The sequence below is a fragment of the Panthera tigris genome, chromosome D1, assembly GCF_018350195.1.
Source record: "Panthera tigris isolate Pti1 chromosome D1, P.tigris_Pti1_mat1.1, whole genome shotgun sequence".
Lineage (NCBI taxonomy): Eukaryota > Metazoa > Chordata > Mammalia > Carnivora > Felidae > Panthera > Panthera tigris.
Genome location: NC_056669.1, coordinates 15,181,349 through 15,208,347, shown reverse-complemented (window position 1 = coordinate 15,208,347; position 26,999 = coordinate 15,181,349). Strand labels below are relative to the sequence as shown.

At 47.5% G+C, this 26,999-nt stretch overlaps 1 protein-coding gene across 1 annotated transcript in view; it reads left to right on the top strand.

Annotated features, from left to right (window-relative positions):
* The window catches only part of DSCAML1 (DS cell adhesion molecule like 1), a 347,848-nt gene that overhangs the window by 292,567 nt on the left and 28,282 nt on the right, over positions 1-26,999 (top strand). Inside the window, exons 15-18 of the mRNA XM_042958957.1 lie at positions 15,471-15,638; positions 17,382-17,452; positions 22,361-22,601; positions 25,772-25,918. Coding sequence (XP_042814891.1) covers positions 15,471-15,638; positions 17,382-17,452; positions 22,361-22,601; positions 25,772-25,918 — 627 coding nt within the window. The remainder of the gene's footprint in view (positions 1-15,470; positions 15,639-17,381; positions 17,453-22,360; positions 22,602-25,771; positions 25,919-26,999) is intronic.

Below are 26,999 nucleotides of genomic sequence, written 5' to 3'. Positions count from 1 at the left end.
TGCTTCTGGACCTTTTGCATTCATTTAAGCCTTTGTCAGCTTTTCAAAAACAATTCAGAAATGGGAAAAGAGAGCCTGGAGAACTCACCCCTCCCCAGCCCCCTTTCCTCTGCCAGCTCCAACTATTTTTCAGGTCTTCGTGTAGCTCCAAGGTTTTGTTTCTCCTGGGGGCTTCTAGACCCTTCCTTAGCACAGCGCACAGTCAGTGGCTGGCTGGGTGTCCTCTCCTCGGGAAGGACCAAGTCTCAGTCCCTGCTGTTTTCCCAGCACCTGGCACACTGCCCGCCACGGGCTTAGATGCTCGGCAGATGGCTGCTGAGTGAGTCAAAGTGAGACCCAGGAAAGCAAAGTCAGAGTTGCATATTCACCTCTTGAGAAGCAGCTCCGTCCGTGACACCAGGTCAGTCATCTCCGGTACAGGTTTCTCCAGGGAGACGCCCTGCCCTTGGAAGCTTACTGTCTCGTTGGGCAGAAGAGTCAGGCTGCAGCCGGCCACCCAGGAGTCCATCCCTGAGTGTGGGAAGAGGGTGACAGAGAGGACTGGCTGCCACTATCAGAGGCACCGGGGAAGGCTCTCTCTCGTCCCTGCAGGTGCCGCATTGAGAGCTAGGACGTGGGGGTTGGAAGGTGATGGGCCTGGGTTCAGGGAACGGGGAAGGGCAGAGCCCGGAGCAGGTGGAGTTTACCGCAGGGAGTGGCCTGTCTAGCACAAGGCTCTTGGATACAGTCCTTGGGACTAAAATGTGTTCTGGGGCCTCTGGGCTGAGCTTTTTACTTTGCTGGGGAAGGTCACTGAGAGCCACTCTCGATGAGCTCCCAGAGAGAGACTTGGGTAACACGGCACCCTGGAAAGATACATCTGGCGTCCGTGGAAGAATGGGGTTCTGGGAAGGGAGTGGGAGGCTGTGGCTGGGGAGAGGTGGTGAGTGGCCAGGCCTCAGCAGAGACGCGGGGCACGAGGGGAGAGGGGGCTGACTGTGTCCATATCATACGTCAAGACCTCCTGCGGCTGCCCCGGGAGAGGGTGGGCCTGTGGGCCCAACCCCCGTATGGCACTGCCCGCTCCGTCTCCCTGCCAGGTTGCTATGGCTGGCGGGGCTCTGCCCTGTCATTGTCAGAGGAGGGGAGGGGAGGCCTGGGCTGTCACTCGCACCCCTCTCCGACTGTCCCTTGCAACCGCCTCCCCGCCCTCCTCCCCCGTGCTGCCCCATAGCCTGCTCCCCCTCCGCGGACCACTCTCTAATGTGTGGCAACCTTTCCCGGGGCCCCGCTGAGCAGGGCAAAGCTGAGAACATCACACATCTGGAGAGCAATGCAGGAGGAGAGGGGGGCAGGAAAGATGCTATCTTCAGAGCACATCCATGCCTTCCCCAAGCCCCTCCGGCTCTCCCGCAAGATGAGGGACTGCCATAGCCTACCCCCAAGCCGGGGGTGCCAGGATGGGTGGGCAGAGTGGAGAGGGAGGGGTAATGAAGACGCTCCCTTCAACAAGGGCTTTGTGCCAGTAGGAAGATAAATCACAGGATCAAGAGCAGGGGGATGCCGGCTGGTCCTTTCCCCTACCCTTGGGTTGGACTGCTCCATCCTGGGGGGACGTCTGTCCTGGCATTTAGGAAAGGGGGTTCTGGGGGAGCCGTAGGGAGTCATCCCTGGCATCAGGCAGAAGCCGTGAGCACAGCACAGCTTCCTCGTCTATAAGGTGGGAACGGTAATGCCTATCTCGTGGGATTGTTTTGAGGATTAAAGAGAAGGCATCTACAGGGGCACCTGGGTGGCTCAGTCGATCGAGTTCCAGCTCTTGATCTCAGCTCAGGTCTTGATCTCAGGGTCGTGAGTTCAAGCCCCGTGGTGGGCTCCATGCTCGGTGTGAAGCCTGCTTTAAAAGAGAGAGAGAGAGAGAGCATCTAGCACAGGGCTGTCGTAAACCTTTAATAAATGTGAGTTCCTCTCTCCCTTCTAACTCACATACCTCATGTGGCAATTTATAGTCCTATGGGACTCGCAGGCTGAAATATATGTCTGTCAGTCAGCAACATGAACTGAGTGCCAATAATTTTTTGCAGAATCATGCAGCAGCCATGTGGTAGGGAAAGAAAAAGAAATAGAGTGTTGCCCTTGAAGCTTACAGCGCAGTTGGCGTGAGAACATACACTGCGCGCGCACACACACACACACACATGCACACACGCACACACGCCTTCAGAATCATTACAAAGCACTATCCAAGCATGTGTAATACTCCGCAAACAGTATTACGTGATAACTGAAAAAGGTATCCTAGGGAACAGATGGGTGACTCAAAGGAAGGAGGGAGCTGTGTGTGTGTGTGTGTGTGTGTGTGTGTGTGTGTGTAAGTAGATCTCCTTCCACACAAGGAATAGTAGAACAAGAACAGTTCTTGAAAGCAGAAGACTTGGGTTGACCAAGCATCAGAACTGTGTGATCTTTAGCAAGCTACTTTGGACGTCTCTTTGTCAAATGGAGACAATAGCGTGTAATTCTCAGAATGGCTGTAAGGATTAAACAAGTGTGGAGACTTACGTGGAAGCACTTAGCACAGAGCCTGACACATCCTTACCCTCCACGGGTCCCTGTCCTGTCCCTCTCTCTCTTCCTCCTGCCCTAGACCACCCCCAGGCTGGGTCTCCCTCCCTCTCTCTTCCTCCTGCCCTAGACCACCCCCAGACCAGGTCCAGACCAGCTGCTCCTGACCCCCTCCTTTGCCTCAGTTTTGTCTTTGCCAGGTTTTCTGCCATGTTGCTCATCGTGCTAATTTTCCAAGGGAAATTACCAAGTCTGCCCTTTCTAAACCATCCCGCTCACGCTGACTTCTCCTGGCCCCGGGCAGCAGAGTAATAATACATGAATGCTGAATGATAAATAGCACCATCCACACAAATCTATCAGATGGCGCTGTGCAGTTTTAAAAATGCAGACACTACATTTCACTTCTGTTCCCCAAGCAAGGAGCAGGAATGGGTTCTTTGAGGATGGCCCTCCAAGCCCAGAAGGCAGCCTCCTGGTGCGAGCTGTCGGCCACTGTGGGGTGAGCCAGCCTGGTGTGTGCTGTGATGTTCTGTGTTAGCTGGAGTGTGGCTGTGAGAGGGACTGATGCTGGGATGTCGTGTGCGGTCGTCGTGACCCAGGGAACCTCTTCTGGGTGCTGCAGAGAGATTGCCATGGGTGGGGGTGGGGGCGGGGGCTTAGTGCTGTCATGCAAGGAGAAAGTCAGAGAGGCAGAATGGATTTGTTTCCCAAGTGCAGGCAGCTAAATGCTCCAGATGTGGCTTTTGTCCAAGCTGCTCTCCCTCTACAGCAAATGTGTCTTCTGAAAGACCAGAGGCTCCAGGTCCCCTCCCGGCAAGCAGTCCACAGAGTAGAAGGCACTGACATCTCCCCAGCCACTTCCTTATTTTTTAAGAAGAATATTTTTGCATCAGAAACCCTTTGATGAAGAAAGGGAGAGAGCGCCCTTAATGAAATATGTTAATCTGGGTAAGCCAGGCTCATATGAAAGGGAATATTAAAACAGACAATATTCACCAAACCCAGCTCAGTACTCAGAGCTGAAAAGGAAAGAGAAGAAAATAGGGCCCCTAATTTCAGCTATTCAGGGTCAGAGAGATGACAGTGATCAAGTTTGGAAAATCAGCTAAAGGCCTTCAGATTTGACTCTGATGCATTAGCCTGAAAGGGCTGTGGGGAGAGAGTTTTTATGCCAACATCAAAGATGATTTGGGAACACAAGGTCAAATCCACCTGCAAACGACTGGTAAAAGCAGAGAGAAAGGGGCCACTTTCTGGGACCCTCCAGGCCCCAACCCTTCTGTGATTGGCGGCCTAGTGTGGCAGGGAAGGGAAAGGCAAGGCGGGGTATTTATTGTGACTACAAAATGCAGAGGAACTCTGAGTCCAAAGTAAAGGACACACAGTGGCTCGGATCTAACACCAACAGTGGGTTTTAAGTGCCCAGCACATGCCAAGTGGAGACAGGCAAAGCTTTATACATGGCTCCCGCCTTTAGGGAGCTTAGTGTCTCCTTGGCCAGTTGCTACTGAAACAGTGAGCCCTGTGCGGCAAAGAGGGCTGTAAATGCTGTAGGAGTTCAGACGAAAAGAGTGGAGAAACATGGAGCCCGAAAGGTATACACAAGCCAGATGTTGTAGGGCCTGAGGTCCTGAGAAGAAATTTTGTTTTTGTCCCAAGAACAAGGAAAAACTATTGGAGAGTTTTATGCAAGGGGACAGCAGTATCAGATTTGTGTTCGAGAAGACCACTCTCAGGGCCGGGACAGTGTTCGGCCGGCAGAAAGTGCTTGATCCTATTTGTGGGGTGAAGGATGGCTGCAGGGTGTTGAACACATGGAAGGGGGTGCACAGTAGGTTCTGGGATGTTGTTTCCCTGGTCCAAGGGGGAGGTGACAGTGGCTTGCCTGGGGCGGGGATGGAGATGGAGAGAAATGGAGAGATTTAAGAGATACATGGGACACAAAAGCTATAGAAGAGTCCGGAATAACACCCGGCACACCGTGCGCCTATTTCCTGAGGTGCAGATGTGAGGAAGGTGATGGGTTTATAGGGGGTATGGTCAAGACTTCTGTCTTGGACATGTTGAATGTGAGCTGCCTTTGAAACCTCCAAGAAGAGACGTCAAGTAAACAGTTGGCTGTAAGAATCTTGAGTTCAAAGGAGATGTCCAGCTGGACACAAATCTTCACGTTATCTGTGTATAGATGGAAATAGAAGGCAAATATGGGGAAATTCTGTAAAACGAAAGAAGTAGAACCTAGGATGGACTGGAAGAACCCCATCTAACCATTAATGGGAGGGTGGGAAAAATGCACCTGCAAAGCAGAGAGAGGAAAAATAGCCCAAGACGTAAGAGAAAAGCCAGAGAGTGTTTTATCAGGGAAGCCAAGGAAAGAGTATGTCAGGAAAAGGGAGAGGTCCAAGTGTTGAACACTCTCGAGAGGCCAGGTGAAGAATTGGATTTGGTGACGTGGGGGTTGCCGATGCCACGGAGATGTAGTGCCGATATCATGGGGGTGTGAAGAGTAAATGATGAATGTTTACATTGTCCAGCACCACACCTGGTGCATCACAAGTGCTTGGGAATTATTGGCTCTTCTTCTCCACTAGAGTCAGCTGGTGCACCCCACCCCCACAATCTCCCGTGGCCCTGCTAAAGCCAGCAGGTGCACACAATCCACATTAGGGACAGCCCTTGAGCATCTGGGTCTGGTGGCTAGGCAGGCTTATGTTTCTAGGCCCCATGGGTCTGAAACAATCAGAGAGACAATTCTTGGCAGGCTCTCACCCCCGGGACACTGCACAGACAGCAAACTAAAACACACCCCAGGCTTCTTGTGAAAAGGACCTATTCACTTGTCCTAGAGCTTCAGCCTAAAGGGCAGGCTTCGGGTTATGACACATCCTAAGACTACTGAAATGTTCTAAGAGAAGGTGGGCTAAGGGAATGCCATCCTTGTGCTTTCCCTTGGCCTCACTACAGCATACCAGTACATCCCAGGAAGGAGCTCATACACTTGTCTGGAGCCTTGACTTTTGCAACTATTGCCAAGGGGACACCTCCAGATGGCCTGGTCTGGAGGCCAGCAGGGTTTGTGATTGCGGTCCCATTGGACAGTATGTATTTGTATACTTTAAAAGCTGCTGTCTAAGAATCTGGCTTCCAGTCAGCCTGAAAGTCAGCAGGTGCTAAGATCCCTCCCTCTGGAACACTGACAGGTCTTGGCACACCCTCAACAACTGGGACCGATCCAGAATAAATCAGGCTGTTTAGACAGTCACAAAGGTTCAAGAGACAACCAAGGGCTAGGGCAAGGTTAAACAATATGGTTCATCACCCACACAAGGCCACTCCTTCAAGACAAGGGGAGGTGGCTATTTTACCTAATGCACAGAAACAAACACAGAGTCAAGCAAAATGAAGAAACAGTGGAATATGTTCCACATAAAAGAATAACATAAAACTTTAGGGGGAAAGAACATAATGAAATGGAGGTAAATAAATTACCTGATAACCAGTTCAAAGTAATGGTCATAAAGATGCCCATGGAACTTAGGAGAAGAATGGATGAACACAGAAGACTTCAATAAGGAGACAGAAAATATTAAAAAGTACCAAAGAGAAGTTACAGAGCTGAAGAACACACCAGGGGGTTCAAAGCAGACTAGACAAAGCAGAAAAAAGGATCAGTGACCTGGAAGACAGGGCAGTGGAACTCTCCCAAACAGAGTGGCAAAAAGATAAAAGAATTTTTAAAAGTGAAGATAGCTTAAGAGAACTATGCAGCAATATCTAGCAGAGTAACACTCCCACTACAGGGCTCCTGAAGAAGCAACAAATGGGCAAGAAAACTTATTTAAAATAATAAAGGCTGGGGCACCTGACTGGGTCAGTTGGTAGAGCATTGGACTCTTGATCTTGGGGTCATGAATTCAAGCCCCGCATTGGGTGTAGAGCTTACTTTAATAATAATAAAATTAATAATTAAAATTATTTTAGTTTGATATTTAACTATTATTTATTATTTAATTTATTATTAATTAATTTTAATAATAAATTAAAAATACAAAAATAAAGTAATAATGGCTGAAAATTTCCCTACCTTGGCAAAAGAAACAAACATCCAGATCCAGGAAGCCCAGAGAGTTCCAGACAAGATAAACCCAAAGAGAGCCACACCAAGACATATTATAATTAAAATGTCAAAAATTAAAGATAAAGGGAGGATCTATAAAGCAGCAAGAGAAAAATATCTTGTTATGTACAGGGGAAAGCCCATAAGATATTAGATTTCTCAGAAACTTTGCAGGCCAAAAGGGAGTGGCATGGTGTATTCAAAGTGCCAAAGGGAAAAAATTTCCAACCAAGAATACTCTACCCGGCAAGGTTATCATTTGGAATTGAAGGAGAGACCAAGAGTTTTCCAGACAAGCAAAGTTAAATGAGTTCATCACCACTAAATTGATCTTACAACAAATGTTAAAGGGACTTCATTAAGCTGAAGAGAAAGGGCACTAAATAGTAACAAGAAAACATACAAAAGTAAAAATCTCACTGGTAAAGGTAAATATATAGTAAATATAGTGGGTTAATCACTCATACGGCTAGTGTGAAGGTTAAAAGACAAAAGTAGTAAAAAATGCATAACTACAATAATTAGTTAATGGACACACAAAAAGATGTGAAGTGTGTCATCAAAATCATACAACAGGAGGAATAAATAATATAGAGTTTTAGAATGCATTCAAACGTAAGTTGCTCTCAGGTTAAAATAAACTATTATATATATAGGCTATTCTGTGTGAGCCTCATAGTGAAAACCTAGGTACACAAGAGAAAATGAGAAAAGAATTTAAGCACACTGCTAAAGAAAGTCATCAAACCACAAGTGAAGAGACCAAAAGAAGAAACAGAAAGAAACTACAAAACAGGCAGAAAACAATTAACAGAGTGGCATTAGTAAGTACTTACTTATCAATGATTATAGGCATACATCGGAGATACTTGCAGATCACCAAGAGAAAGCAAGTCAGATGAACTTTTTGGTTTCCCAGTGCATATAAAAGTTACATGTACACTATCCTGTAGTCTATTAAGTGTGCAATAGCATTCTGTTTGGAGAAAAAAAAAACTATGTACCTTAATTTTAAAATAGTTTATTGTAGGGGAGCCTGGGTGGCTCAGTCAGTTAAGCCTCTGTCTCTTGATTTTGGCTCAGGTCACGATCTCATGGTTTGTGAGTTTGAGTCCCACATCTGGCTCTGCACTGACAACACAGAGCCTGCTTGGGACTCTCTCTCTCCTCTCTCTCTCTGCTCTTCCCCTGCTAGTGCTCGCCCACGCTCGCTCTCTCTCTCTCTCTCTCTCTCAAAATAAATAAACAAACATTTAAAAAAATAATTTATTGTAAAAAAAAACGCATACTATCATCTGAGCTTTCAATGAGTCATAATCTTTTTGCTGGTGGAGGGTCCTGCCTCAATGGTGGTGATGCCTGCTGATCAGAGTGGTGGTTGCTGAAGGTTGGGGTGGCTGCAGCCATTTCTTAAAATAAGACAATAAAGTTTTCCACATCAGCAGACTCTCCCTTTCACGAGTGATTTCTCTGTAGCAGGTGATGCTGTTTGATAGCATTTTACCCACAGTAGAATTTCTCTCAGAATGGGCATCCAGTCTCTCAAACCCTGCCTCAGCTTTATCAGCTAAGTTTATGTCATATTCTAAATCCTTTGCTGTCGCTTCAGCAGTCTTCAGAGTGTCTCTCCCAGGAGTAGATTCCATTTCAAGAAACCGCTTTCTTGGGGCGCCTGGGTGGCTCAGTCAGTAAGCGTCTTTGCTCGGGTCATGGTCTCGCGGTTCGTGAGTTCAAGCCCTGAATCAGGCTCTCTGCTGTCAGCACAGAGCCCACTCTGGATTCTCTGTTTCCTCCCACCTCTCTCTCTGCCCCTACCCTGCTCACCCTCTCTTTCTCAAAAATCAGCAAAACATTTAAAGAAATTTAAAACAAGAAACCACTTACTTTGCTTCTCCATAAGAAGCAACTCCTCATTCATTCAAGTTTTATCCTGAAACGGCGGCCATGCAGTCTCCTCTTCCTTCAGGCTCCGCTTCTGATTCTAGTTCTCTTGTTATTTCCACCACACCTGCAGCCTCTTCCTCCACTGAAGCCTTGAACCCCTCAAAGCCCACGCGAGGGTGGCAATCAGCTTCTTCCAAATTCCTATTAATGTTGATATTTTGACCTCTTCCCATGAATCACAAATGTTCTTGAATGGCTTGTAGAATGGCAAATCCTTTCCGGAAGATTTTCAATTTACTTTGCTCAGATCCATCAGAGGAATCACTGTCTGTGGCAGCTATAGCCTCATGAAATGTATTTCTTAAAATAATAAGACTTGAAAGTCGAAATGACGCCTTGATCCATGGGCTGCAGAAAGGATATCGTGTTAGCAGGTGTGAAGATGGCAACCGTTGTACATCTCCATCGGACCTCTTGTCAGGTGCATTGTCATCGAGCAGTAATATTTTGAAAGAAATCTTTTTTTCTGAGCAGTAGGTCTCAACAGTGGGCTTAAAATATTCAGCAAACCATGTTAGAAACAGATGTGCTAGCATCCAGGCTTTGTTGTTCCATTTATACAGCATAGGCGATGTAGATTTAGCATAATTCTTAAGGGACCTAGGATTTTTGGAATGTTAAATGAGCATTGGCTTCAACTTTAAGTCACCAGCTGCATTAGCCCCTAACAAGACAATCAACCTGTCCTTTGAAGCTTTGAAGCCAGACATTGACTTCCCCTCTCTAGCTATGAAAGTCCGAGGTGGCATCTTCCAATAGAAGGCTGTTTTATCTACACTGAAAATCTGTTGGTCAGTGTAACCACCTTCATTAATTCTCTTACCCGGATCTTCTGGATAACTTGCTGCAGCTTCTACATCAGCACTTGCTGCCTTGCCTAATACTCTTATGTTACAGAGATGATTTCTTTCCTTAAACCTCATGAACCAGCCTCTGCAAGCTTCAGGCTTTTCTTCTGCTGCCTCCTCACTGCTCTCAGCCTTCAAAGGATTGATTACACAAGAAATAATAAGTGTTGGCAGGGATGTGGGAAAAAGGGGAACCTTCTTGCACTGTTGGTGAGAATGTAAATTGCTGCAGCCACTATGGAAAACAGTGTGGAAGTTTCTCAAAAAATTGAAACAAGAATTATTGTTTGATTCAGCAACTCCATTTCTAGGTATTTATCCAAAGAAACCACAAATACTAATTCAAAAATATGTATGCACCCCTACGTTTGTTGCCGCATGATTTACGATAGCTTAAGATATGGAAGCAACCTCAGTCCATTAATAAATGAATGGATGAAGAAAGATGTGGGATGTATGTACACACACACACACACACACACACACACACACACAGTGAAATATTACTCAGCCATAAAAAAGAGTGGAATTTTGCCATTTGCAACAACACAGAGTGGACCTGGAGGGTATTATGCTAAGTGAAATAAGTCAGACAGAAAAAGGACAAATACCACATGATTTCACTTATATGTAGAATTTAAAAACAAAACAAAACAAACACACGTAATAAACTTTGTAGATGTAGAGAACAGATTGGTGGTTGCCACAGGGAAGGAGTTTTGAGAGTGGGTGAAATGCGGGAAGGACGTCAGGAACTACAAACTTCAGTTGTAAAATAAATGAGTCACGGGGAAGTAATGTACAGCATGGTGACTGTGGACAATAATATCGTATTGCATGTTTAAAAGTTGCTAAGATGTGGAGCCCCGGGTGGCTTAGTGAGTTCAGCGTCCGACTCTTGATTTCAGCTCAGGTCGTGATCTCACATTTTATGCGACAGCCCCACATCCGTCTCTGCACCAACAGCATGGAGCCCACTTGGGATTCCCTCACTCCTCTCTCTCTCTCTCTCTCTCTCTCTCTGCCCTTCTCCTTGCACTTTCTCTCTCAAAATACATAAATAAACTTATTTTTAAAAAGTTGCTAAGAGACTAAATGATGAGGATTCTCATCATAAGAAGAAAACTTTGTAACTTTGTATGGTGACAGATAGTGACTGGACTTAAGGTAGTGATCACTTCACAATGTATGAAGTACTGAATCATTATGTTGTACACCTGAAACTAATATAATGTTATATGTCAATTATACTTCAGTAAAAGAAAGAATTCTGTGAGGTAAATGGATGCATGAAACTCTTGTACTGTTGAGGAACTGGGGCACATAGACTTGAAATTTCTAAAGTTAGTTCTTACAAAGAACATGGAAATTTCAAAGTGGAATGGGAGATTCGGTTTGCTCATTTTAAGGAGGTGCGTTGTGCCACAAGGAAATTACTGTCTGAACTTTGGAGGGTCGTGTGTGAAGCCTCCACAGGACTGGAAATGACTCAGCACAGCACACGTGATACCTGTCTCTGGTGTTCCTGGGATTTCTGAACCAAATCCCCACTAGCTCGACCGTTTCCCTTGCAAGTTTCTCACACGAGGCAGAAGCAGAACTCTAAAAATGCCTTAACGCAGAATTCCTCAGAAGCGCGCCCAGATTTTCCCAGGCCCCTAAAAGTGATGGAAAAGCAGCCTCACAGTTCCAGGGGACAACTTTGGGCCTCACTGTGAACGTGACAGAAGTCCACTGGAGCAGAAGATGCCTGGAGGGTTGGGGAGGAGTCTCCCTCTGTGACAGCAGCAGAAAACTTAGGTGTCTCAATAATCATTTCCATTGAAGCAAATCTTCCCAAACCATATGTTAAGGTCTGGCTTCCTCTGTGACCTCTGACCTCTCACCTGTGTCCTTCGCTTCAATCACTCCCACCCACCCGGCTGGGTTGGCTTTTGTCTCCTTCCTCCTCACATCCCACGGCTCCTTCTTTTGCTCCAAAAAAGTGACCAGGTTGAGTTTAGAGACAGTAAGCCTGTTTATTAGAAAAAGGGACATGGGTTTTGCTGGAGATTCTCCAGTTTCCAATCCAGTGTTGTGCCTGGGTGAGAAGAGAGGACATTGTAGGATATTAGAATATTCTAGAACATCATGTCCCAAAATACTGTTTTCTGACAGCACCTTTACTGTTGCTAGTATAGTAAAAACTTCAGATCCTAAGTTCCACTTCTAAGTATTTCTGGGTCAAATCTAAGGGGTGGAAATTGGATATTAAGATGGGGGCCACAATAGTTTATGCCACTGAATTTATAGAATTACCACTAATCGCAAGTAAAGGGTGTAGGTTACCTCAGGAAAGATGAAGTTTAAAGGCATGATGAAACACCATGAAGTCATTCTTCACCAACAAACCCCCAATTCCATCCTTGAAAGCAGGGATCTGAAACTCTGTCACAGGAACTGGAAGCTCCAAGAGAGATTCTACAAACAGTGGAGCCAAGAGCTGGAGGGTAGACTAGAAGTTTCTGGGGGAAGTCTTCCTCACGTACAGAGGCCAGGTTCCTGCAGTTCAGCAGTATCACATCCCTGTACAATTCCTGCTCTGCATGAGACGGTTCTATGTCTACACCCCTGAATGTCAGCCGTCCTTGAAACACAAAACAATCTACTACGTGGCCATGGGCAGAGTTCATAATCTGACCCAAGATGAAACCAGAGAGCTAAGAGAACTGGTTGTGACTTAGGGGAGTGTCCTGCATTATCCAGTAAGATCATTTTTTGCACGGTAACGTTCTCCAGCTCTGGGGAAAGAAGATACCATTTGCTCCATGAAAACCACTGTGGAGCCTCTATTTTTCTGGATGATAAATTATAAAATTAAGGCATCAACACAGGCATACACATTTTTGAGTGTGGTATTTATGGCATACAGGATAAATTGTGTATACGTCTCAGATGGAAAACTTATGGTGAGTCAGAAATGTGCTTCTCAAATTTTAATGTGTGCAGAAACAAAATGGAGCCCTTGTAAAAATGCAGACTCTCTCTAGTTCACTTCTGGGGCGGGACCTGGGTTTCCACATTTTTAACAAGCTCATTTTTTACTAGTGAGCACCAATGTCTGTGGTCCAATGAAAGGGTTGTATGGAATTTACAGGCCTAATAGGATCGTGAGCATAGCAACAACAAACCCTTTCGAAAATTTACTATGTACCGCGTATCTTTCTAACAGTTTTTTATATATGAATGCATGAACCACATAAATAATCTGAGAATAATAATATTATTCTTCCTCTTTTATGAGAATATTTTGTCAAACATCCAGTAAATGGTAAAGCTCGGGTTTTACTCCAATTTATCTTAACTAGAATTTATCTGAAAAGAACACAGAACAATACGCAGAGACAGCCCTAATGAATGTTTATAGCAGCAGTTTCTGTAACTGAGAAGAATAATAGAAACACGTTAAGAAGGTAACAAGAAAGAATGAATCAAATAATGTTAACATTTTATGCACATAAACATACATAAAAATAGGAAGTATGCATACACGAGAAGTGATAGAGACCAAATTTTCATGTCAGCGAAACCAAGATTATTTTCAATTGTGTCAATCTTGTAAATCTATTTTTGGATGTTGCTCTTTGTATTTTGTAAACACACTAGGGAGATGAACACACACACTGAGATAAAATGAGTTAGAGCAATCGTTTCCAAGTCTTCTATTTCTTTGAAAATTTGTATCATTTGTGCTGAGCTATATTTTAGAAACTTAACACACTTGACATGCGTTAATAATATGATTCTTGTAGACTTTTTTTGAAAATACAAAGAAGTAATAAAGAAGAGAATGTGACATGAATGTGTGAACTATAATGGAAACAGAGGACCGAGGCCTGATGGATTAAAACCCCGGTTTGCAAAGGCTAGTATCTCCAAGGAAACAAAAGTGACAGCCTTCATTTTCCAAAGCAAACTACAAGCAAAGAGAAACTAAGAAGACAATGTGATGGTTTATATACATCTCTCAGTAAATCCCTCCGACGCCTTTACTAATGATAGAGGGGGAAGTATTAACTTTATAATAAGTAGAGGAATCTGACGGAGGGCCACCTAAGCTAAGTGAACAATGGTAACATCCACTGTCCTGGGACAAATCGATAGCAGGTGACTCACACACAGAGGGACACGTTATCGCTGCTGTGATATTGGTAAAAACGAGGAACTAATAACCTGAATCTATTGTGAAGAAAATGTCAGTTTTATGTATATTTCCATCCAGAGTACCTCCCATGTTAATGTTTCTTACCAATATAGAGAGCAAGGCTCTTCTAATAATATGTATAAGCAAATATATATATTTTGTTTTTCCTTAGTCTCTCTGTGTTCAGACACATCATGTGGGCCTCCTCCCTCACTGACTCATGGTTAATATCCCTCTCCCATAAACACGGGCAAATTGAGTACGATGCGTGAGCTGGCACCAGCTCCCAGAATGCCACAGAGAGAGGTGTAGCCCATTCCCTCCCAAACCAAAGAGGTGTCCGCAGCAGGTAGGAGCCATCGTATTTGCAACCCTGGCTTAACCTGCCAGCCACAGAGTGACTCTCTGGGTGGTTGGGGTGTTTTTAAAAGACAAGGAGAAAATAATGTGCCTCTGAGCATCCACAGCCTGCCATTTGTGACTTTGGCTCATGAAACCAAAGAATTAAATGCAAAGCTGCAGATGGGGAGCTGGGCCTGTGCCCTCCACAGATGCTGAGCCTATGAAGCTAGAAGTGGTGTTTTGAAAACCATCAAGACCTCAATTAACCAGAATCTGAGGGCATGGGTTAGTCTCTTCTGGTGAACTGATTTATCAGGCATAAGCCTTTTTTTAAAGGGGCCAGGGGAGGGGGGGGAATCTTCCTAACAGTCTTTCTAGAATATGCTTGCCTCCTCTCCTGTTCTAGGGATTAAACAGCAGTGAATGCAATTTAATCTTTTCTACTGAGAATTTTCAGGATCCTCTACTGTGGATTTAAAAGGCGTAGAAAATTAGACTGAATAGTGACATCAGGACATGCCCCGGGAAGATTTTTAAGCCTTACTATCAGCTTGTTTCCTTGTGCTCTGCCTTTTTTTCTTTTCAAAGTGAAGGGCCAATAAAGTAATCTAGTTATGAATTCTGGGTTTGGAAGATCCTAGCTGAGGCTTTGCTGTAACTGCAACCCCTTCCCATTTTTCTTGGGAATCCCCCGGTAGAGGCACAGCAAAAATATATCGAATGAATGACTGGGTTCCTCTGGACATGCAGAATGTTTACTGTCACAGGATTCCTGTGTGGCATTTTTCACTTGCTAAACAGCCCTGGAATGGCCTGCCAGTCCCCTTGGATGAATCAGGAACATGCTAATCTCTTTGTTGGCTCCTGACCTTAAGGACTCAGAGAGCATTCTTCTGCTAGTGAGCAAAAGAGGGTAAGGTTTGGGCTGGGGACTCTGGCACTCAGTCTGTCCACCCAAAGACCAAGTAGCACTCAAGACCACCACCACACAAGTGCACAAGGAAATGAAACATGGAGGCATACACAGAAGGAAAAAGGGGGAGACTTGGCTTCACCCTTGGCACTGGGTTGATAGGTATCTCATGGTTACAACTGGTCACTGATGTGGTGTGGGAGACTGGGAAGGAAGGCACTGGCTAATCACACCCTTAAGGATAGCGAGCAAATGGGGATCTTGAAAGGGACCTTGAGGAACATATTGTTTGACCCCTATCTGAGGCTTAAACTCACAAGCTGGCTCAGGGCAGAGGAGAGCCAGTGCATTGGCTGCTCATGTTCTCCGGCATCCCTTGGTCTCCTTGAGTTTCATGGAACAGAATCCTTGTACTCTCTGTGAGGTGGTTAAGGCCTGTGCCCTCTGGCTGCAGTCTGTGTGAGCTGGCCCTCCTCTGGGCATCACAGTGGAGATTGGGATGTGCTGGTGCTTGAGGCTGGGGAAGGGCTGTGAGGTTTTCCCGGCTGTGGTTTGAAATGGGTGCTCTCTCTCCAGATTCCTGGGACTTCAAGCAGTCCACACGCAACATCTCCCCCACCATCAACCAGGCCAACATCGTGGACTTGCACCCAGCCTCTGTGTACAGCATCCGCATGTACTCCTTCAACAAGATCGGCCGCAGCGAGCCGAGCAAAGAGCTCACCATTAGCACCGAGGAGGCCGGTGAGCACTCTGGCCTTGTGGCTCTTTCCCGTGACCTTGGGGATCAGGGCCATCTGAGGTCTACACCCACCCTGTGCACTGACAGTGGGCTTACAATTAGAACAGGGAAGGAGAGATCCCAAGGTATTTGTTTGTGTCTGCCTTTGGATCATTGGAGGCTCTTAGGTTTGACCTTTTCCAGATGGAGTTATAGACACTGGGCTTTGGGGACCTGTCCATGGTTCTTACCCACTCCTCTGGCCCCAGCCTGTCTGGAAAGGGTGGAGCACTAGTGCCCTGTATTATTTTCTGTGACCTTTGTTTGGAGTTTTTCTGAAAACTCAAACAAGCCTTCTCTCCCTATATGTTCTCCTGCTATTGCAAAATAGAAAACAATACCAAAAGTACATGTCACGTATATGTGTAGCTTTACAAATAATAATACACCGGGGCACCTGGGTGGCTCAGTCGGTTAAGCATCTGACTTCAGCTCCGGTCATGATCTCTCAGTTCGTGAGTTCGAGCCCCACATCAGGCCCAGAGCCTGGAACTTGCTTCAGATTCTGTGTCTCCCTCTCTCTCTGCCCCTTCCCTGCTCACACTCTGTCTCTCTCTGTCTCTCAACAATAAATAAATGTTAAAAAAAATTAAAAAATAATAATAATAAAGCAAAAAATAGGATAAGCAACACTCACTATCAATTACCAGCATGCCAGGGGTCCTCCCTCTGCCCCTTCCCAACCATAACCCCATGCCTCCCTTTGAGGTAACCAGTAGTCATTCTTTATTTTCTCTTTTATACTGTCACTACAGTGTATGTATGCAGAAGCATGTTGTTTGGTTTTGCCCATTTTCCCAGGGAATGTATTCATTAAATTATTCTTGATATATTCTGTGTCTTCCTTGCTTTGATTGTTAGTATTTTTGTGAGTTTCATCATTTGTGCATTTTCAGTGCTCTGTAGTACTCTCTGCCATGATTATACCACAGCCTCTTTGTCCATTTTAACGAAGATGGACATTTAGGTGGCTTGCAGCTTGGACCTGTGAACATTTTCATACTTGTATGCTTACAGAGGCCTGTGAGTTTCTCTATAGGATAGAAGTAGTTGCAGAATTACAAAGGCATCAGATGAGGACACTCCTACCGTTAACTGGAAATGCCAAGATGTCTTCTAAAGTATTGGGCCAGTTTCCTTTCCCATGGCCAGTAGATATAAGAATTCCTGGGACACCTGGGTGGCTCAGTCAGTTAAGCATCTGACTTCAGCTCAGGTCATGACCTCACAGCTTGTGAGTTTGAGCCCCATGTCTGACTCTGTGCTGACAGCTCAGAGCCTGGAGCCTGCTTCGGATTCTGTGTCTCCATCTGTCTCTGCCCCTCCCCCACTCATTCTTTCCCTCCTTCTCTCTCTTTCTCTGTCTCTCTCTCTTTCAAATATAAATAAACCTTTAAAAAAAAAGAATTCCCACTACTACACACCCTTACCTACACTTGATACTATCAAACTTTTAAAAATTGTTCCCAGTCTGCTAAATGTAGAGTAATATCTCGTTGTCATTGCTCGCTGCATTTTTAGCAAATGATGATGGAGAATGGAGAGGAAAGGTAAGCCCTATGACTGTTTTATGGGGGGTTCTCTGCTTTCGTGTATGAGCTTTTCCTTTGTTCCCAGCAATCCTCCAGCTGAAGAGGATGAGAGTGAGCACATAAGACTCTTTTCTTCCCTGACTTAACTTGTAATGTTGTTTCCCCCTCCACCAGCTCCTGATGGGCCCCCCATGGATGTCACCTTGCAGCCAGTGACCTCACAGAGTATCCAAGTGACCTGGAAGGTAAGTGAGGTCGAATTTCCCACTGAATGCCTCCATGCCTCCTCCCTTCTCAACCCAGGAATGAAGCCCCAACAAGCTTGCTGATCTCTGATTTCTTATAATTCTCATGCCCAGTTTTTGTTTTTGTTTTTGTCTTTGTTTTTGTTTTTGTCTTTGTTTTTGTCTTTGTTTTTGTTTTTGTTTTTGTTTTGTTTTGTTTTGTTTTGTTTTGTTTTGCTAACCACAGTGAGGCCCGAGGGGAGGAAAGACAGGAGGATAAAGGGATGGGTCCCCCCACCACTCCCCACCCCCTCTCCGCCTTGGCACTCTGAGGCAGGCCTGTACCTGAGGTGGGATGAAGAATTTGGCAATGCTAAGCAGGGAAGATGGGTTTTCCACCACACCGGCCTCTCTTCTAAGCCCCACATGCTGTAATAGGTCAGGAGTTGGGTTTGACTTTGTACAAAGTTCAAGGGAGCCCTGTGGATGATGAGAGATGACAGAACAGGGTCTTGCCCTCATCTTGGCCCTCTGACTGGAGCTGGGAGGTATAGCAATGTGATCCCCTATCTTCTCCTGGTGAGGCCTTCCACAGGAATCTTGGTGTTTTCAGGCCTCAGTTTCCTCCTCTATGAAATCACTGAAAATAACTGTCCTCCCTACCTCTGGGGCTGGATGAGGGGCAGAGACCTTAAACTCTACAGGATGTCCTGAAGACCCTGTCACATGAGAAAACTCTTAGAGGAGACCTCACAGCTGGGCAGAGAAACAGATCGGAATAACCTGGAGCAGGAGGGAAACACCGTCCTGGGTAATTCTGGCGAACTCACCACCACATCGCTGCCGTGGGCCCTCAGGGCCGCCTGTTGCACTGACTCTTCCAGGCTTCAAGTATTTTCTCACACTGGCTTATCTGACCCTCTGTTCCTGGAGGTAGCCAGAAGAGGTACTTTTATCCCGACCCATCAGAGGAGGCCACGGCACGGAGTTTGGGAACAGGGAGCTTTCGTAGGGCCTGTATGTGTTCTTCTTGGAGTTTTCCCATCCCAACAGTGGGGCTTGGGGGGAATGCCTCCTCTGCTCCTGGGATCCGACCTCCACAGTCATTTTCTGGCTCTAACTGAAGCTCAGGCACTTTAGTTCTCCCCCAGGCCCTTCAACAAGGTAGACTTAAGAACGGGAGAAATGCAGAAGGGCTTAGTGATATTTTCCTTAAAAACACTACACTCTTGTGTGTGTCTCCCCATCCCAACCCCCACCCCCCACACCCACATAGACACACAGCAGAGCCTGTTCCTTCTTTCCCCAGAGAAATGACCAGAATGAAAGTGAGGTAGGGACTACACAGTGAGGTAGGGCCTTCCTGGGAACCATGCCCAGAGCCATGGTTCCACTTCACATCCAGATCTGGGCACCAAGGCTTTCCTCAAAAACTTGGGGGGGGGGGTGAAGCCTAGAGTCCAACCCCAAGTCTGTCTACATCCTGGTTCTGGACCCATTTCCTAGGAATACTGTCAGGAAGCCAGGAGGTGGGGGCAGGGAATGAATACGTATGTAAAACACTGAGCCGTTTGGCTACAAAGCTCTGACCCGGAGGTCGATAAAAATTTAGAATCAGATTTATTTCTCCAAAGTCTCATAATGAAAAATAAAATTGATTAGAAAGTTAGAACTTCAGAATGAACCAACCCATCAATAAATTTTGGCCTGACTTCTCAGGGGATTTTTTTTTAACACCAAGAAACAGATTAATGAAAAATAAAGATTCACTTGAAAGATAAGTCACTTCATTTTAAGACCCTTTCCGCGAGATGGATCGCCACTGCTTTATGACATAAATTTGCAATCAGCCCTATTGATTTCTTAATGCTTCAGAGAAATATTGTTAAGATTGATTTAAATCCTGAGTGTGCCTGTTGGGGGTGAGGGGAGCAGTGGAAGGGAGAAGAGAGAGAGAGAGAGGGAGAGAGAGAGAGAGGGAGAGAGAGAGAGAGGGAGGGAGAGAGAGAGAGAGGGAGAGGAGGAAAGAAAGAGGAGGGAGGGAAGGAAGATCTGTCAAGATTTGTATAAATATGTGAATATATATATGTATATAGCAGCGTGTGCCTGGATGCCCATCCAAGGCCTCTGTCAGTATATGTTGATGTGAATATGTTGGTATATATCATGGCCTAGATGGCTGTGGTCATGTGGACACGTGTGTTACTCTCTGAGCGTGGCAATATGGATGTGTGTATGTAATATAAGAGTATGTGTCATTATGAAGGTGGGGTATCACTCTTGAAGGTATGTTTGTGTCTATAATAGATGTCTCTGTGTGTGTGGGTGTGTATGTAGATTTACATGGGCAGATATGAGAATTCAGAAATTTGCTCACTTACAAACTAGCAAACAGGACTGCCCAAGTGCAGAGAAACATTATTCAGGCATTAACAAAAAGTCAAGTCAATTAAAAACACACACACCTATTTAGTGAGTTCAAAACAATTATGTTAAATTAAAAACTTCATTTTATTGAGTTAACAGCGAGCTGAAAATGCAGTTCATTTAAAACATTCATTGAATTAAAAAAAAAAACAGTGGGGCTGTTTTACTAACTTAATTGTTTTTGATCTCACTATTTTTTTGTATAATAAAAGGTAGGCTTTTAAATTAACTTCATTATCTTTAAAACCCTGATTCAAGTTGTTTTTATATGCACTGGGGTGGGTGCTGTCTCTCAATTTCTAGATGGGCAAGTCTGCTTGTTAAAGGAGCCAGTTTCTGTCTGTGAGTCTAAGTATACATGACTGTAGGTAGGTGGATGGATTACGGTGTTTGCTTTGATGGGTCCGGATGTGTGTGTTCGTGGTTCCGGATGTGAGAGGTATTAGGATCGCGTGTGTGCATCTGGTTGTGTATCAGGGTTGAAGCTTGGAGTGAAAGCATGTTTTCTAGCCCCAGACTCATGGCACTGGTGTTTTCTCTGTTCTCCTGGCTGACTGGGGCCAGTCCTTCATCCCCACCAGCCAAGCCAGGGCTCCATAATGCCCCCTTCTTACTGCGTGTCCTCATCTACCTCTGTCCCTGCGTCTGGGGGCTGGCTTCAGGCCCCAGTCCCCACATACCCCAGCCCTTTACCATGATGCCCAGGGCAGTGTAGCTCCCTGCTCCAAGAAGGGCTGGGCACACACCAAAATCAAGGACTCTTTTTTTCTGTTTTAAATGTGGTAAAACATATCCACCATTTTATTCATGGCTAAGTGCACAGTTCAGTGGCATTACGTACATTCACAGTATTGTGCAACCATCACCACCGTCCATCTGCAAAACTTCTTCATGATCCCAAGTAGAAACCCTGCCCCCTATTGAATGATAGCTCCGCCCCCAGCCCCTGGTAACTTCTAGTCTGCTTTCTGTCTCTGTGAATTTGACTATGCATGTGACCCCATGGAAGCTGTATCAACACAATATCTGTCCTGTTGTGTCTGGCTCATTTCTCTTAGCATGATGTTTTCAAGGTTCGTCCACGTGATAGCACATGTCAGGACTTCATTCCGACTAAATAAGAGGCTAACTGTCAGGCTGAATAATATTCCATTGCACTCATAGGCCACTTTTTGTTGATCCATTCATTCGTCAGTGGACACTTGGGTTGCTTCAACCTTTTGGCTGTGGTGAATAGGGCTGCTCTAAACGTGGATGTACAAGTATCTGAGTCTCCACTTTCAATTCCTTGCGGTCTATACCAAGGAGTAGAACTTCTGGATCATATGGCGATTCTATGTTGGGCTTTTTGAGGAACTGGCAGACTGTGTTCCCCGGCAGCTACACCAGTTTGCATTTCCACCAGTAGGACACGAGAGGTCCAATTTGCCCACATGGTCACCAACACTTGTTGGTTTCCATTTTTTGATGAGACCTGTCCTACAGGGTGTGATGTGGTATCTCGGGCTTCTGTTTTTATTCAAGCTAATTGCTCACCTCCTTCTCCGTCTGGTTACTTTTTGTCTGCTGTTCCCTTTCTTTCAGGTCCCCGAGCCCATGCCAAATGATATTCCTATTCATTCGTTCATTCATTCATTCATTCATTCATTCACTAACCGTGTGTTGAAGGCTTGCTATGTATCAGCCATCATTGTAGACACTGAACACAGAGCAAAGAGCAAACAAAACAGACAATGCTTTTCATCCTCATGGTGTTTACATTGATGGGAACAGATGGACACATAAATAAAATATCCAATGATGCTGAGTAAATGCAATGCAGAAAAATAAAACACGGGGAAGAAAAGATGGGTTCAAGAGGTAATGGGGGCCAGGAAGAAATGTAAGGAATACCGAACAGAGGGCAGGGAGCAATCTTACAGAAAGAGCGTGAGGAGGGACAGCTGGGTGGCTCAGTCAGTTAAACATCCAACTTCAGCTCAGGTCACGATCTCACGGTTCGTGAGCCTGAGCCCCACGTCGGGCTCTGTGCTGACAGCTCAGAGCCTGGAGCCTGTTTCAGATTCTGTGTCTCCCTCTCTCTCTGCCCCTCCCCTGTTCATGCTCTGTCTCTCTCTGTCTCAAAAATAAATAAACGTTAAAAAAATTAAAAAAAAAAGACAGGTATTTCAGCAAGGATGCCACAGGGCCAAAGAGGCAAGCTGTGGGGGTATCCAAGGCAAAAGCGTTCCCCTTCAACGGACATGGGCCCAGCGTAAACAGCAAGAGACCAGTGCTGGAGCCTAGGGAGCATGGGGAAGAGGAGATGGGCCCAAGTGGTAATGGGGGTCAGATCATATAGGGTCATATAGTCATTGTAAGAACTTTGGCTTTCACTTCAAGTGAGACAGGAGCCTTTGAAGGGTTGGGAACAGAGGAGTGACATGATCTGACTTTGGCTTTAAGAGCAGCATCTCAGAGCACCATTGTGTCTTTGTCTCCCCTCCCCTACCGTGCTCACAGGCGCCCAAGAAGGAGCTGCAGAATGGCGTCATACGGGGCTACCAGATCGGCTACAGAGAGAACAGCCCTGGCAGCAATGGGCAGTATAGCATCGTGGAGATGAAGGCCACCGGGGACAGCGAGGTCTACACCCTGGACAACCTCAAGAAGTTTGCCCAGTACGGGGTGGTGGTCCAAGCCTTCAATCGGGCTGGCACAGGGCCCTCGTCCAGCGAGATCAATGCCACCACGCTGGAGGATGGTGAGGGCACCAGCAGAGGGTAGGGGTGCAGAGGCAGGCTGCCAGGGAGGACTCAGGGCCCTTCCACAGCTCCTGGTCCCCATCAGGGTCTTGTGAGGCACACAGGCTCCCTGGATCCCTCCGTCTCCTCTCGCCCACTGGCTCCTCTAGAGATGCTGGTCCACGGAGCCCCGCAGGTCCTCAATCCAACGGCCAGCGCTCTATCCACTGCTTGTCGACACTCTGCCTCCCTAGCACCTGCCACCCATCTGACTCTCCATCCATGTTTCTCCCTCATTCTGGCCTTTGCTTCTCTCTCTCTCCAGGCCCTTTCCTCTACATCCTGCTCCTGTTTCTCTTCCCTTATAACCTGCAGGTTGGACAAAGGGCAGAAACCAAGTTACCTTTGTAGTTCTGGGCTAGAACCTGTCCACTAACTGTTTCAGGGACCTGAGATGAGACTGGGGTTAAGAGAGTCTAAGATCCATGTGGCAGGCGATTTAGAGGCTACTGTTTAAAACATGATTCTTTGAGGACTAGAGAGGACTCAAGTAAATACAGGGCCTGGTTTTCAGGGGAACAGGGTTAGGAGAAAGCAGGAACGTGCCCGCTCTCTGAGCACAGAGGAGGGCCCGCTGGTACCTGAGCCTGTGCCAGGTCGAAAGAGGACACATGGCCCTTGATGCCTGCAGCCTCCCGAAGGGCAGATCAAAGAAGTAGGGTGTTCTCCTCGGCTTCCGGCTTGATGTCCCTCAACCCCAAACCAGAGTCTGAGACCAAAACCTGCACTAAGTCTGACCCTGCCCCAGCAGAGGGAGGGGACTAACTGTCCACAGGGCATAATGCCATCAGAATACCCAACATTCCACTGTTAGAAAGTCATTCCTTTAGTTTAGGCAACGCCTTCTACCTACTTCACCTTCTCTGAAAATGTAGACACCCTTGGGAGGGAGGACGCGTCAGATCGGAAACACCTGAAAGCGGATTAGCGCGTACCAGTGGTCCTTAACGTTAGCTCCAGATTGGAATTATCTGGGGAGCTTTCAAAATAATGGTGCCCAGGCTTCATCTTCCAGGATTCTCATTCAGTGGCTTTGGGGCACAATCTGGGCTTCGGGGTGGAGCACTGAGCCCCTGGGGAAGGGGAGAATGCAAAAAGAGGGAAAGGCACATAGAAAGCAGAGAGGCACAGAGAAGCCTGGGTGGTGGTGGGGAGGACCGCAAGGCAGCCAGCTCCCCCATTCCACACTGGCTCCATGCCCCCCCACCCCAGCACCTCCCCTCCGTGATGCTGGCCACAGACCTGGCTGGGTGGAGGAGGACCACCAGCTACCTCTTCACACGAGCAGTACTAGTCCCAAGTGGTGCTCTAACCCGGTGGTTCTCAAACCTGAGTGTATATCAGAATCTGCTGGAGGGCTATAAGCAGGTTGCTGGGCCCTCCCCCACAGAGCTTCTGCTTTAGCAGGTTGAATCAGTTTTGCATTTCGAGTACATTCCCAGATGATGCTGGTGCTGCCGGCACGGGAACACCTATGAGAACCATAGCACTGACCTCTAGGGCCTTACCCACACAAGGAGCCAAGGTTCACGCAAGCTAAGTAGCCTGTCCAGAATCACCTATGTCGTAACGAACGGAGCCCGAATCAAAATCCAGGTCAGACCCTGAATCCCGTACTCTATCTGCGCCCCGTTGTTATACTCTCGCTTGGGAGCGAGGCGGGATACGGGACCAAGTGACGTGGATGCAGGATGCCCCGGGGAAGGCGCGTCCAGGGGAACAGCTGCCCTGAGCCCACACGGACATGCCCTGCCATGCACTGAGCTTCCTGTCCTCCAGGGCCAGGCCCGCCTCTGGCCTTCATCGGGTCACCGCCTCCCTGCTCTGGGGTGGGGGTGGGGGGCGCAGAATTTCCGGGAGGGCGAGATCAGCGTGGGCCGTAGAGTCATTTTCAAAACAAAGGAGGAGAGGGAAGAAAGTTTCCAGCAGCAGTTGCCCAGCACTTTTTCATACTTAATTAAGGCCCTCGTTAGCCTGTCAGATCCCGATCGTTTCCTGGCAATATTAGCACTCCTCCTGGGGTATTCAAGGGCCCCTGCTTTAGCAGTAGTGTCTTTTCCATAATTATATTACCTTCATTTTGTTCGAACGGGCGATCTGTATTAGTTTATTACACTGGGTCCCTAATTACATGGTGCTTATATTTTTACACCTAAGTAATATGAAACAATAATCATTCTCAAAGAGGATCGTTACGATGATGTATTATCATTTAAATGCTCATAAAAATTAGAGTTGCCTCTTGTGGGGCAATGGGATCTAATTACCTTCCATCCAGCCTGTGCCTCCTTCCTCCCTCTCAGAGCAAAGCACACATGGCCTTTCCCTTTGGCCCCCGCAATTCGGAAGCCAGCAGGAAGGGCCACCAAAGTTCTCCCCAGCCAAGGTGGCTCCTAGAACCTGGCATCCCTGCCGTCTGCCATCTCAGAAAAAGTGGCCTGCACCGGGGCAAACCCCTGAGGGAGGGGGATAGGACTTGGGTTAGGCTCAAAGATGGCTTTCCAATGGGGAAGGTTAGAGGCAGGGCACCTACATTGGCCTCAGAAAGTGCTTTCTCGTCATCCCGGAGATTTCGATATATTCATGTTACAGGGACAAGGGACAAAGGTGTAATGGTCCCAGAAGTCCTAAAGGTGTCTATGGCTCCCCTTCTCCTCTTCACCAGGGTGAGGGGACCGCTTCCTTCTTTTCCTTCCCTTCAGCTTGGCATTAAGGACGCAAGGGGCCCGAGAGCCAGGCTGGGCTCAGACCACCTGGTCAGATGACACAGCAGGGCCAGCAGCCATCGGATAAGACCCAGGGCTGGCGTGGAGATCTTTCAGGCTCTGTAGCATCCACCCTGGGCTTTGGTGCCCACTGGTGAATCCCCATGGGCTCATGCCCAGAGTTCATCACCTTCTGCCCCCGGCATTTACCCGGAACGGGGAACGGGCCACCGGGAGACCAAGGTGCGAGACTGTGAGGACCTCTGTTTACCCAGAAGAGGACACTTGCTTCACTTCCCAGCCACACAGCCCAGACTCTCCTCACTCGTTGTCAGGAGCTCCTTCCATGTTCCTCTGGCGGGGGGCACGGATGTCGGGCTGTACCTCCTGACGGGGCCCTTTGTCTCTCTCCCCGGCCCATACAGTGCCCAGCCAGCCCCCCGAGAATGTCCGGGCCCTGTCCATCACCTCAGATGTGGCGGTCATCTCCTGGTCGGAGCCCCCACGCAGCACTCTCAATGGCGTCCTCAAAGGCTATCGTGTCATCTTCTGGTCCCTCTACGTGGATGGGGGTGAGTCTGCCAGGAGTGAAAGCCGGGTCTCGGGGTGAGAGGTGCAGGGTCTGTGTCCACGCTTGGAGCTGAGCATCTTCCCATGGGATGGCCGGCGGAGGCGCAGCTCCCTCTGCTGCACGTGCTACCCCAGCCAGAGCCAGAGACCAGGGTGGGTCACCCCTGTGGTGGGGGGAGGGACGCCAGCTGCTCCTGGACGGCAGTGTGTCTGGAAATGACTGGAGCTGTGATGGTGCACGTGTGCTTCTAATGTAACATGTGGATGTTCGGTCAGGGTCCGGGCAGGGAGCAGGAGGTACCCGCGAGTGGGGCAGTTGAAGAGTTTCATGAAGGCGCTGCTTGCAGAGGGCTGTGGAAGGAGGGCGGGGCACCGAGGAATAGTCCTCACCACCTAGGCCGGAGGGGACAAGAGGAGGAAGCGGGGCTACCAGGACCTGGGGGAAGGGGGCACCCCTTGGCCAGGCCGTGGGGCAAGCGGTCTGCGCAGATGAGCCGCTTGGGACCCGGAGAAAGGTGGGGAAGCGCATGCAGTGAAGCCGGGGTAGGAATGGCAGAGGGACAGCAACCAACCCTGTGTGTGCCTTCCCCGCCCTGGGACGCGCGGGTCCAAACAGTCGTGTGTAGCCTCACAAACACACCAAGTCCCCGCCCGCTGGTGTCACGGGAACCCTGCAGTGATAGGGAAGTCTGCAGCTGTGCGAGGCAGAGACCCAGCATCCCCAACTATGGAAATGTTCTATTGGGGGCCATAAGGGCCCCCGTGAGTTTACCTCCCTGGATCCTGAACCTTCTGCCTCCAGCCCCGGGGCCCTCCCTTCTCCCCAGGAGGACCTGAGACTCCAGCTCATGGTCATTTCTCCAGGGCATCTGCCTTCCCCTTCCCCACCTGGATGCTGCTGTGCCCGGATACACTGCCAACAGGAAGTGTCCTTCTTGCCTCTATCTCTGTCATCTCCTCTAAAAGCACAGAGACCTGGAGCTCAGGAGCTGGATCTCTGGCAGTGTCCTCAGTTCACGTGTTGGGAGACAGCCTCATGCATTTCTGCTGTGCCGCATAAGGGGTGGTCCCTGGCTTTCCAGA